At 38.8% G+C, this 15000-nt stretch overlaps 1 protein-coding gene across 1 annotated transcript in view; it reads left to right on the top strand.

The window, feature by feature from the left end:
* Positions 1 to 15000, top strand: part of LOC137065050 (NACHT, LRR and PYD domains-containing protein 3-like) — a 71876-nt gene that overhangs the window by 56802 nt on the left and 74 nt on the right. Inside the window, exons 8-9 of the mRNA XM_067436615.1 lie at positions 4729 to 4902; positions 14870 to 15000. The exon at positions 14870 to 15000 is cut by the window's right edge and continues 74 nt beyond it. Coding sequence (XP_067292716.1) covers positions 4729 to 4902; positions 14870 to 15000 — 305 coding nt within the window. The remainder of the gene's footprint in view (positions 1 to 4728; positions 4903 to 14869) is intronic.

Here is a 15000-nt window from a genome sequence, read left to right as displayed (position 1 = left end):
AAGCCTTTTTAACTAGTGGAGACCATTCACTCACACACACACACACACACACACACACACACACACACACACACACACACTCACTCTCTCTCTCTCTCTCTCTCTCTCTTTTTACACACAATCTCTCTTTCTCTCTCTCTCTCTCTCTCTCTCTTCTCTCTCTCTCACACACACACTCTCTCACGAATACATTCACACACACACACACACAACCTCTCCCTCTCTCTCTCTCACATTCACACACACACACACACACACACACACACACACACACACACACACACACACACACACACACACACACACACACACACACACACACACAGATATATCCACACACACGCTCACGCATTCACTCACACGCTCACGCATTCACTCACACACGCTCACGCATTCACTCACACACGCTCACGCATTCACTCACACATTCACTCACACAAGCTCACACATTCACTCACACACACAAGCTCACACATTCACTCACACACACGCACACATTGACTCAAACACGCTCCCACATTCACTCTCACACACGCTCACACATTCACTCACACACGCATTCACTCACTCACACACGCTCACGCATTCACTCACTCACACACGCTCACGCATTCACTCACTCACACACGCTCACGCATTCACTCACTCACACACGCTCACGCATTCACTCACTCACACACGCTCACGCATTCACTCACTCACACACGCTCACGCATTCACTCACTCACACACGCTCACGCATTCACTCACTCACACACGCTCACGCATTCACTCACTCACACACGCTCACGCATTCACTCACTCACACACGCTCACGCATTCACTCACACACACACACACACACACACACATTCATGTACATGCAAAGCCTTTAATGTCAGAATGAGGAAATGATGACAAGCTACAGCTGCTTTTTCTGACACAATCACGAATGTTAGCCCAGAGCAGGGGTGTCCAGACTCGGTTCTGGAGGGCCACTGTCTTGTCCTGCAGAGTTCAGCTCCATCTGGCCTCAGCACTCCTGCCTGGAAGCTTCTAGTACGCCTTGATTAGCTGATTTAGCTGTGTTTGACAGGGGTGGAGCTGAACTCTGCAGGACAGGACAGTGGCCCTCCAGAACCAACGTTACACACCCCTGGTGTCTCTTCAGAAGACTGGACTAAACCAATCCATTCATATGGACTTATTTTACTTATTTATCTCTTTATGAAAGTTCTGAAGCCTCAGAGTTTAGGTTGAACATACTTTCAATGGAGGGACAGAAATCTCTCAGATTTCATTACAAAATGTCTTAATTTGTGTTCTAAAGATGAACGAAAGTCTTATGAGTTTAGAACGACATAAGGGAGAATAAATAACAATATACATTATTGGGTGAGTTAACCCTTTAAAATATCCAAACCATTAGAGTGATGCCGTAGTAGTGCTAGAGTAATTGAATTAGGGCTGGGGTCAGAAGCATGTAACTGCCTCCAGATCTTCTTTGCCATTTTGAACAGTTAGTAAGATTTTACTCCAATGGTAATAAAGAAACAATACCTCCGTCTCTGAGAGGTGGCAAATAAGCAGATGAGCGAGTAAAAAAAGTCACAGGTTTTGACCATGTTAATGTTTTGAATTTAATATTTTGAACAGCTTTGATGTCAATGTAAACAGCAAAGCATTTTGGTTATCTTGCCACTGATGCAGATACTACAGTTAATGTATGTCAGACAAAACAAAATGGCCAATCACTGCAGCAACTTCAGCTTTTTCTTCATATCAGCCGATGTTCCCACGACCTTCAGCACTTCCGGTCACTAAAAACAAGAAACCAGTGCAGTGTGAAATGCTTAATATTTAAAACATGTTGACATAAATTGTTACAATTTTGGTTCACAAAAATAAACTAGAATCAACATCATGACCTGTTTTTACCTCAACAGCCAAGCCTGAAAGTTTAAAGATTTTCACTGAGCACGTTTACATGCACACCAGTAAGCTGACAACGTCCGAATATCTGACTCTGAGTTTTTCAAATGTTAGTCAGTTGTGATGTTAATAAAGCGTGTCAGCGGGAGATTTACGGCTCATATTATCCCTCATCAGTTCCAGATGCAGCGTTCTGACTGAACCTCTTCTACTTCTGCTAACTGAGATGAGAGTAACACATCTTTACAATTTTCTGGGTCTTAAAAAAGTCTGTGTTTGTGATATATGTCCATATTTCATAGCTCGCTCGCTCGCTCTGGATGTGTTTAAATCTGCTAAATTTGTGTTTTTGTCCCCTATCACACATGCGCTCTTCAATAAGCCGACAGAAAGCAGGTTAATGCATTTACATGCAGCGCGATATCAGGGTAAGAGGCAAAAAACGACCTGTCCCGACCGGTTTATGCTTACGCCGTTTATGACCTTACTCCGATAAAAGAAAACGGGTTACTGTGTTTACATGACCATGTTCATTTTCAGCTTATTAGGCATTTTTATTTGATTTCTTTATTCAGAAAGAATAGGCTATTTAATGTTTAGGGTCTATGTTCGCAAAGAACCTATTAAAGCACTAAGACATTGGAACAGTATAGCTAACATTCACATTTGAATATTTATCGCAAGTCATATCGTCATCGCAATATTAAACACTGTTATCGCACATCTCAACTTCTCCTCATATCGTGCAGCCCTAGAATCACAAGACCGCTTACTTGGCAGAAGGAACCACACCATTGGAAAAAAATGAAATGGTAGATTATTAAGCGGGACAGCGTAGCTACAATTCATGTGGCACGTCACATCACATATGTTATGCGTGCTTAATGAGTCAAATGTTTTTTTCTTTTGTTTTTTTAATGATTTGTTTTAAATAATCTACTTATGTATTAATTACACTTAATTGCTTTGGTCTTTCTTGAGGGTGCTCAAGCACCTGTTAGCCTCTCCTTAGCGCTGCCCATGCCCATGGAGTAGATCAAGTCCATCAACACCTCAAAGCTTAGTCCTAGAGCTCATCCTGGGTCCACATTTCATTCAGTAACATTTAGGCTGTTTTGATTTAGATGCTGTTTATTGCTGATGATCACACAATTTTTCATATGCATCTGCTTATTTGAGGCCGCTCGTTTCTGTTTTTTTCTTCGCCTGTGTTTTGATCAGGAGATTCTGTACTCGTTCTGGAGATGTGTCATAGATCCTCCTGCCGTATATCAGTGAAAACAGGGAAATCCGGAAAATATTTGACAACGGCAGGGAAGCATTTTCCCCTTTTATACAGTATATGTTTCCCATAAAAGACAAGATAACAAAAAAAAAAAAATCACTCCCTGCTCTTGACTGAATGACTTTACAGTAATAAGGGTTATTTGTTCTTATTTCATTACAGACTGTCTTTAACAATATTTAAAATTTATATGAGTTAGCCTTTTCAGAGTCAACCTTACTTATTAAGGTTACATTGATCAAAAACAACAAAAACAATCACTAGGCCTATTCTATTTTATTTAGAAACCGATCGATAGAAAAAATCCTTAGCGTGGAGCCCTGCTTGCTTCACACACATTCACTCACACACACACACATTCACTCACACACACACACACACACACACACACATTCACTCACACACACACACATTCACTCACACACACACACATTCGCTCACACACACACATTCACTCACACACACGCTCACACACACAAACACTCCCTCATGAATACATTCACACACTCTCACTCATACACACACTCATATATACACACACACACTCTCACTCAGTAATACTTTCAAACACTCTTACTCATACACACACTCTCACTCACGAATACATTCACACACACACACTCTTACTCAAACACACACACAAATACATTCACACACACTCTCACTCAGACACACACACACACACACACACACACATTCTCTCTCACACACGCTCACACATTCACTTACACACACACACACGCTCACGCATTCACTCACACACGATCACACATTCACTCACACACACACACAGCCCCTAAACCTACCCATCACACACACACACACCGCCCCTAATAAACTAATGGGTAATGTCCTCATATGTCACCCTCTCCTGTCTTTTCTGTAATACCTGTGTCATTACACATTTTTGTCCTGATATGTCACAAAAACAAGCACACACATTCACTCTCACACATTCACTCACACACACGCTCACACATTCAATCACACACACACACATTCACTCACACACACACTCGCTCACACAAACACACACACATTCACTCACACACACGCATTCACTCACACTTATACATTTATACACACACACATATATACACTCTCACTCACAAATACATTCACACACACTCTCACTCATACACACACACACTCACTCACGAATATATTCACACACTCTCACACACACTCACAAATACATTTACACACACTCTCACTCATACACACACAAATTTATGCTGCATTTCATTTACTCAGAACCTCAAACCCAAACTTACTCACACACGACTGTTTCCTTCAGGAGACACAAATCTATGAGCTTATGATCCTCAGTGTCTGCTAGAGGACTGAATAGATCTGAGCAGAACCATATTCTCCTTTCAGCACAACTTATAGTTTATGAAATGAGAGAGAGCTAACTCTGATCCGTTTATATTCAATGGATGTGTGATTACTCAACAGATTTAACAAGCTTTAGTTGTGAGTTCTGATGTCTCAGTCTCAGATGTCTTCATTGTTTCTGTGTGTGTTTTTAGATTATGGAGCTGTGGTGTGACAGAAGAAGGCTGTGGTTATCTGGCTTCAGCTCTGTGTTCAAACCCCTCACACCTGAGAGAGCTGGATCTGAGCGACAATAACCTGAGAGATTCAGGAGTGAAGCGGCTCTCTGATCTACTGAAGGACCCAAACTGCTCACTGAACACACTCAGGTATGTTGAGCAGATTCATCTCATCCTGTGAATGTGTGTGTGTGTGTGTGTGTGTGTGTGTGTGTGTGTGTGTGTGTGTTTCAGTCTTACCATCTACAAGTGTACAGTGAAATGTGGAAAGGGTCTGTAGTAAAGCTGCATGGAGGGAAAGATTATCTTATTATCTTATTACAATATCAATCTCAGGGAGTAGGCCTTCCGAGAAAGATAATTCACCCAAACATTTAAAATCTGTCATTATTTACTCACACTCACGTCATCCAAACCTGTGTGCCTTTCTTTATTCTGTGGAGCACAAAAGAAGACATTTTCTGTTCAGTGAGAAAAGTCTCAGTGTTTTCCTCTTACAATGGAAGCCAGTGGTCAGCAAAACTTCACAATATCATCTTTTGTGTTCGGCAGAAGAAATCCACACAGGTTTGGACACACATGAGAGAGTAAATGATGCCAGAGTTTTAATTTGTGTGAACTGTCCCTTTAAGAAAGGCTAGGCTTTATTTGGCTCAGAGTCGATGGATCGCGTCTTTGCTGCTGGTTTGGTAAGAATATAACCATGTTGTGTTTGGACTGACAGGTTTGTCATATTCCTCTTTGAGTTTCCTCACAATCTCTCTCACACACACACACACACACACACACACACACACACACACACACACACACACACACACACACACACACACACACACACACACACACACACACACGAAACATTCTGCATTTTTACTTTCTCATAAAAACTCCTCCTGTGTGATTTATAAGCCTTTTGTAAAGTGGGGACATGGGTAATGTCCTCATATTTCACCCTCTCCTGTAATACCTGTGTCATACCCATGGCATTATACACATTTTTGTCCTGATATATGCAAAATATACAGGTATGTTAGCCTACTTATTGGTTACTTGTTCTCTACAAAGCTGGTCTCTCTATCATAACGTTAAGCACAACATTACACTGAATATTAGTACTGGACGGACCACACGCCATGCTCATTTCAGGTGCAGAACATTATAGCAGTTCATTTGAATAATTTTTTTTTTTTTACATCAGAGATAGCTGTTTATTTGGCTCAGAGTCAATGGATCGCGTCTTTGCTGCTGGTTTGGTAAGAATATAACCATGTTGTGTTTGGACTGACAGGTTTGTCATATTCCTCTTTGAGTTTCCTCACAATCTCTCTCACACACACACACACACACACACACACACACACACACACACACACACACACGAAACATTCTGCATTTTTACTTTCTCATAAAAACTCCTCCTGTGTGATTTATAAGCCTTTTGTAAAGTGGGGACATGGGTAATGTCCTCATATTTCACCCTCTCCTGTAATACCTGTGTCATACCCATGGCATTATACACATTTTTGTCCTGATATATGCAAAATATACAGGTATGTTAGCCTACTTATTGGTTACTTGTTCTCTACAAAGCTGGTCTCTCTATCATAACGTTAAGCACAACATTACACTGAATATTAGTACTGGACGGACCACACGCCATGCTCATTTCAGGTGCAGAACATTATAGCAGTTCATTTGAATATTTTTTTTTTTTTTACATCAGAGATAGCTGTTTAGTGTAAAATGATCAAGTAGGCTAATACTGTCATAACCATGGGCATCACTAACCATGGGCGTCACTAGGCCCTTTTATATGAACTTATGCATCAGCCCCCCCCCAAAAAATATGTGATTAACCTTTAAAACATATGAAACTGGCGCAAGGCTTCGGCTACTGCTTCGTCCCGTCTTTTAGTCTTTGTGTCACTCACTGTGTTCTTCAATCCGCAGCGGCGCCGAGTGACATGGTTTTCAAGCTATTGTTATCTAATTTTTTGGCCTTCGGAACATCTTAAAATACACATATGTAGATCATAGAAATCAAAATTTTCTCGGGGGAGCATGCCCCTGAACCCCCCAACATCTGTGATCTCAGTGATAATAAACCTAGCTACATTATTCGATTAATGCATGTACAATATACAATCGCTAGGCCACATTTCTCAATACTTTGGTCATTTTCAAAATCCTTCACACAGTTCTCCAAACCAACTTTCTGCTTCACAGCAGTTATTTCACATTCAAAATCCACAAAAACCAACAAAACACTTCATTCAATTCTCAAATCAAGTGCCAATGATCCACAGTTTAGCTTGCACAGACTGAAGTTGTGATCACTCTGTGAAGAGTTTTGAAAAAGTGTTTATTATTGAGAAATGTTTTATAAAAGAAAATTTTATAATCACAGCTTAACTGTGGATCAACATTGCTTTAGCACAAAATGCATTCAATGGCAACATCTTTCAATTTACCTGAAATCTTTTCTCATTTTGACACAAACACAATCAAAACTTTGTTCTACAGGCCAATTCACACATCCTTACATGCTGTTTTCAAAAGTGTTTAACTTATGGACAATACATAATACAAAACTGAATGAGACAGCAATTTATAACATGTATACAGTATGTATACAGTAATATTGTAATGCAATTTATCCTGCTAAAAAAATCAAACACTATCAAAGCAACTTTGATGAAACTGAACACCAACACCAGTGTTAGTCCATTACCATCCATTCAAAAGAGGAAACTTAGGAATAATGTTGTACTGTAATGTAAGTATGCAGTGACTTATAAGCAGTAGAGAGTGTCATTCTAGTTTTGTAAAGACATTTTAATTGTATAATGTTCCTGATGTTAGTGTTGGCTGTAAACCTGTGCTGCCAGTGCTCTGGAACAATGAGTTGATTTGCAAATGTAAAATTAACTGCTGTGAAGCTGAAAGTTGGTTAGCAAATTTATAAATTCCTCACTCAGTTCTCCTAAATATTGAGAAATGTGTCCTAGCGATTGTAATTTCATTTCATCATGTAATTTCAATTTAATTTGGCAGGGTATTTGGTCTAGGACACAGGTAACAGTAGTGAGCTTCTGTGTCTCACCTGTGAGAGTCTTCATGCATTGAAATGTAAATTACTGGTGGGGGGTTGAGCAGCAAACTCAACACACACACTATTCTCTATTCCAATTTCAAGAGCACATCTAAACCACTAGCCCAAACACATTACAAGTGAAAGCACAAATAAATACAAAAGATATGATACAAATGAAATAAACAGTGCTTTTTAGGACGGTCTCTCAGTAGTTGTAATATAACACTGTATTGTCCTCACTGTAAAAAAACAAACAAACAAACAAAAAATATATATATTTTTTTATAAGTTAATAATTTTAAAGTTACTTTTTCTCAAAGTGTATGTTCACTTAACTGAACCTACTATGACATAAGCAACTATGTTTACTGGGATACTTCCTATTTTTTGAAATAATTTTGTATTAATTTGTCCATTTAAGAGCAAAAAGTCCTGAAAGAGAGCTCAGTTTAGCATTCGTGGACTGTCAGAGATACAGCTTTTGGGGCGTGTGCTTCAGATGTTTATGCATATAGCACGTGAGTAATGATGAGCCTTCTGAAGCAAAGTGGCACGTTTGTGTAAGAACAATGTCCATATTTTAAACTTTATAGACTAAACTAACTATTTTTATTGAAAGAAATTGTGTTTTAGTGTTATTATGAAAAGAATAACCCCTGACGCTAAGTTTTGTTTAGCTCTATCTTCTCTCTTCAGTGTTTGTCAGTGCACATACGTCAAGGATTCATGGGTGAAGAAGTGTTACTCTTTAAAGGACAACTCCGGTGAGAAATGACCCTCTGGGTAATTAACAGATGGTTACCGAGTAGATCTTCTGTGGGATGCGTTTTCATGGAAATCAAGTGTAAAGAGTTTTATCTCTAAAAACAGATTTGAGTGACGAACGCTGTGCTAAGTGATGAACTGTGACTTGGAATCTCATATGGTCCGTTGTTTCCGGAAGAAAGCACTGAACGAAGTAGAGAAATAAATAAATAAATAAGTCCATGTAATTAGATTTCACAAACTTAATTCTTCTCGACCAGCTCACTTAGCACAGCGTTCGTGGCTCGAGTCATCGAGACTGTTTTCCAAGATGGCTGCCGTCTGTAAACGCGTAATGCACTGTCTTTATAAAGTATCTTCTTATTAAACTGTTTGTACTTTTACAAAGTTCTCAATGCTTCGGTTAGCATGTAGGGACCCTCATTATGCTACCGTGTTAGTGTAAGGCTATTTTGAGCCTTGTTAGTGGTATTAACTAGCGATTTAATTTCACTTATTCCATGCCCCATAGACAAACATTATAAGCTAATCTGTGTTTAGAGATAAAACTCTTTACATTTGATTTTCATGAAACCGCATCCCAGAGAACGATCTACTCGGTAACCATCTGTTAATTACCCCTAGGCTCATTTCTCACCGGAGTTGTCCTTTGCAATGTGATTCGTGTAGCACTGAAAACCGAAAGCTAGTAGTTTAGTCTATAAATATTTGAATATGGATATTTTTATTACACAAATGCACCGCTTCAGAAGGCCTTTATTAACCTCCTGGAGCTGTGTGGATCAGTTATATGATGGTTAGATGCACTTGTATGGACCGACAAGGCACTGGCATTATAAAGCTGGGAAGAGCCAGGACTTTTTAAATATAAATTTAAATAACTCAGATTTTATTCATTTAAAAAAAGAATGTCATATACACTTGGGATGACTTGAGGGTGAGTAAATCATGGGCTAATTTTCATTTGTAGGTGAACTAACTGCTGTAAACTGGGCCCACAAACACAGTAGATCCATACAACCCCCCCCCCACACACACACACACACACACAAAATTTAAATTTTAATAATAATAATAAATAAGGGAAGACTTGAAAACCCAGTTTGTGAACCAAAGGCCAACCTAGAGGAAAGGAAAATCAAAGCTGAGATCTCCTTCTCAACTCACATCTTTCTCCTAGACAGAAATGAGATCAAGTGAACATCAAATTGAGACAGGCTAATGCTGCGTCCCAATTCGCCTACTTATACTACGTTTTAAAAGTATGTACTCTTTTTGTAAAGAAAAGGTATATACTTTTGAGTGTGTAGCAGAAAAGTATGCAAGCTTCAGGACATACTACTTCGCCATCTTTAACGGACTCTGTCGCTTAGTTACGTGCATCCCGTCACCATTTATCTGCCCTGTCAATCATCGTCAGATTCGTCACAGTTCAAATCCTCCACATTCAGTTTAATCTTCTACCGTATCGGAGAGAAATGTAGCCGCTCGTTGATCTGCCATGTGTGAGTCTTTGTGGGTCAGAGACTCTCCTCATGTGTTTGCAGTTTTAATATAATGATGCATTTAAAAGTTAATGGCCAAACGTGTCATTACAAAAGTTCACAATGCTGCTGCAGGTGAAATGTAATGTGGACAACACTGAATACATATATTTTTGTCAGGTTAAATATTGATAGTTGGTCACTCAACCCCTTTATCTAAACTTCTCTACTTAACCGTCGAACTCGCACATCCGTCATGTTTGTAGTTTTTTAACGCTTTTTATCCACGTTTGTAGTTCTAATCGAATCCTCGTCCAACTCACAATGGGTTGTGGGCAATATCAGCCGTTGGAGTGCCAATCAATCCATACTACGAATTCTGACCTGAAATAGTAAACCATCCGGGAATCTTTAGAATACTCTTTTCAACATACTACGATTTGGGACATACTAATTCTATTTTCGAATACTATTTAGGATGGATAGTATGCGAATTGGGACGCAGGGGAAGTCTCCTGCTTCTCACATGTTTATCCTGAGACAAAAAATACATTCTCTCATGTTTATCTCCACTAAAGTTTCATAAGAGATCTTAACAACATCACACACTGTGCTCGGATTTGTCTCCTTGGCTAGAGAGACTGGATTGCTCATATGTGTCTCCTCTAAAGTTTCAGAAGGGATCTCAACAGTATCACACGCTGTGCTCAGACTTTTCTCTTCAGCTAGATACTCTGGAACTCTTACTTTTATCACCTCTAAAAAGTTTCATAAAAGATCTCAATAACATCACACATTGTGCTCAGAATATTCTCCTTAGTTAAAGTCTCTAGCAGTCTCAAATTTGTCAAACAAATGTTGGTCACTTTTTCAAAACTCTTCACACAGTGATCACAATAGTTTTTGTGGATTTTGAATGTGAAATAACTGCTGTGAAGCAGAAAGTTGGTTTGGAGAACAAGTTTTGAAAATGACCAAAGTATTGAGAAATGTGGCCTAGCGATTGTAAAAACTGTAATTTAGTTTAATTTGGCAGGGCAAATCCCAGCATCTTCTCTAGTTTATTTGAGAAGGGTTCTGCCACACTGGTAGTTTGAGCTCTATTGGCCTGTGGTTCACAAACTGGTTTTTCAAGTCTTCCCTTATTGAAATGTAAATTGTGAGTAGAGGGTTGTGGGGGTTGAGGAGAGAAACACACAGGCGTCGTTATTTACTATCTAACAGGGGACCTGAGTCATTGTGTGTGTAACATAATCACTATTCAATAATGACCTGCAATTAATACATTAGAGAGCTATTTCTGCTTGATTTAACCCTTTAAACTTAGTTATTGCTGTAAAAACTCTACATCTTTACAGTGTGTTTGTGATGATAAGAAATGTCACAGCAAACACACAGGCGTCGTGATTTACTATCTAACAGGGGACCTGAGTCAGTGTGTGTGTAACGTAATCACTATTCAATAATGACCTGCAATTAATACATTAGAGAGCTATTTCTGCTTGATTTAACCCTTTAAACTCAGTTATTGCTGTAAAAACTCTACATCTTTACAGTGTGTTTGTGATGATAAGAAATGTCACAGCAAACACACAGGCGTCGTGATTTACTATCTAACAGGGGACCTGAGTCAGTGTGTGTGTAACGTAATCACTATTCAATAATGACCTGCAATTAATACATTAGAGAGCTATTTCTGCTTGATTTAACTCTTTAAACTCAGGTATTGCTGTAAAAACTCTAAATCTTTGCAGTGTGTTTGTGATGATAAGAAATGTCACAGCAAACACACAGGCGTCGTGATTTACTATCTAACAGGGGACCCGAGTCAGTGTGTGTGTAACGTAATCACTATTCAATAATGACCTGCAATTAATACATTAGAGAGCTATTTCTGCTTGATTTAACCCTTTAAACTCAGTTATTGCTATAAAAACTCTACATCTTTACAGTGTGTTTGTGATGATAAGAAATGTCACAGCAAACACACAGGCGTCGTGATTTATTATCTAACAGGGGACCTGAGTCAGTGTGTGTGTAACGTAATCACTATTCAATAATGACCTGCAATTAATACATTAGAGAGCTATTTCTGCTTGATTTAACTCTTTAAACTCAGGTATTGCTGTAAAAACTCTAAATCTTTGCAGTGTGTTTGTGATGATAAGAAATGTCACAGCAAACACACAGGCGTCGTGATTTACTATCTAACAGGGGACCTGAGTCAGTGTGTGTGTAACGTAATCACTATTCAATAATGACCTGCAATTAATACATTAGATAGCTATTTCTGCTTGATTTAACCCTTTAAACTCAGGTATTGCTGTAAAAACTCTATATCTTTGCAGTGTGTTTGTGATGATAAGAAATGTCACAGCAAACACACAGGCGTCGTGATTTACTATCTAACAGGGGACCCTGAATCATTTTGTAAATCATAAATAAATCAAAAGTGGTTAGTTTAAAACACTCATAAATGTATAAGGTGGTAAGGCGGGCCTTTTATATGGGCCAAAAGTCACACATTATTTTTACAAATACTTGGCTAAAATACAATGTTTTAAATAATGTCTATGTTAACACTTGTTTAAAAGAACTTTAGATGCAAAGTTTGTCCCATTTGCCGTACCTTTTTTTTTTGATAAATAAAATAATGCATTATTTTTCAATAAATATAGGCTACTGTCATTAAAATGTTATATGTATATATATATATATATATATATATATATATATATATATATATATATATATATATATATATATATATATATATATATATATATATACACAGAAACAAAAAATATTTACAAAAGCATTGAATGAGATCCCTTAATAATTTATTAAAGTAATAAATAATTTATTTACGGTCTGTCCACGGCCATGATGGATGGTATTTCCAATATTTATTTGTAGAAACTGAAGACACACACATTTTGATGGCAGATGTATTTCTAATTACATCCTGGTTGTTTAGATTTTTTAATCGTTTTTTCTTGGATCCTGTAGTATTTAATTTTAAAGTAATGCAAAGTTTGAAACTAGTCAGGGTATTTAGTAAAGAGATATAATCTATATAATGTTTGTTCCTTTAGTAAGCAGTCTGTTAAACAGCAGCTCTAGAGTCAGAGGACAGCAGGCCATTCAAACAATAGAGGAGTGTGTGTGTGTGTGTGTGTGTGTGTGTGTGTGTGTGTGTGTGTGTGTGTGTGTGTGTGTGAACGACGTGTGTTTAAGGGCTATTACAGTTCCTGCTCCAGCCTACAGGGGAGCTGCTGAGCATGGCCTTAAACACTCACACACTCTTAGGTCCCCTCTTGGTCAAAATTTTAAAAAATTCACCACTGTTTTTTCTTGATTTTAACATGATTTAAACACACACACACCTGTAGGTCCACACTTGGTCAAACATTTTAAAAATCACCAGAGGTTTCTTTTAGTTTTTTACTTCATTTTCACATGATTTAAAGCATGACCAACAGGGGACTTGAAAAATGTCCCCTCTTGGCTCAGAGGTCCCTTGTTGGTGAGTGTGTAACGACGCCAAGGTCCTCTGTTAGATAGGTAGACTAGTACACACACACACACACACAGACAAATATATTCACACACTCTCACACACACTCACAAATACATTTACACAAACTCTCAGTCATTCACACACACACACACACACACACACACACACACACACACACACACACACACACACAGACGCACACTCTCACTCACAAATACATTCAAACACACTCTCAGTCACACACTCTACACACACTCTCTCACTCATGAAAACATTCACATACACTTTCACTCACACACACTCACACTCATACACACACATTTAACAGGGAAGATTGATGAGTGAGGCTGAGTTTCACACACACACACACACAAATACATTCACACACACTCTCACTCATACTCATACACACACACACACACGAATACATTCACACACACTCTCTCACACACTCACAAATACATTCACACTCACTCTCACTCATGAAAACATTCACATACACTCTAACTCATACACACACATACACGTTTATACACACACACTCTCTCACTCATGAATACAAACACACACAAACTCAATCACGAATACGTTCACACTCACAAATACATTCACACACACTCTCACTCATACACACACACACGCACGCACGCACGCACGCACATATACACACACTCTCAATCACTCACGAATAAACACACACACACACACACTCATTCACAAATACACTCTCACTCATACATACACACATCTGTCATTACACACACACACACACACACACACAAACTCACTCACTCACAAATACATTCAAACACACTCTCACTCATACATACATCTGTCATTACACACACACACACACACACACACACACACACACACACACACATCTGTCATTACACACACACACACACACACACACACACACACACACACACACACACACACACACACACGATGCTGCATTTCATTTACTCAGAACCTCAAAACCAAACTTACTCACACACGACAGTTTCCTTCAGGAGACACAAATCTATGAGCTTATGCTCCTCAGTGTCTGCTAGAGGACTGAATAGATCTGAACAGAACCATATTCTCCTTTCAGCACAACTTATAGTTTATGAAATGAGAGAGAGCTAACTCTGATCCGTTTATATTCAATGGATGTGTAATTACTCAACAGATTTAACAAGCTTTAGTTGTGAGTTCTGATGTCTCAGTCTCAGATGTCTTCATTGTTTCTGTGTGTGTTTGTAGATTAAGGGACTGTGAGGTGACAGAAGAAGGCTGTGGTTATCTGGCTTCAGCTCTGTGTTCAAACCCCTCACACCTGAGAGAGCTGGATCTGCGCGGCAATTACCTGAGAGATTCAGGAGTGAAGCGGTTCT

The sequence above is a fragment of the Pseudorasbora parva genome, chromosome 25 (assembly GCF_024679245.1).
Source record: "Pseudorasbora parva isolate DD20220531a chromosome 25, ASM2467924v1, whole genome shotgun sequence".
Lineage (NCBI taxonomy): Eukaryota > Metazoa > Chordata > Actinopteri > Cypriniformes > Gobionidae > Pseudorasbora > Pseudorasbora parva.
Note: the sequence above shows the minus strand (reverse complement) of the source record. Positions and strands in the feature narration are given on the sequence as shown.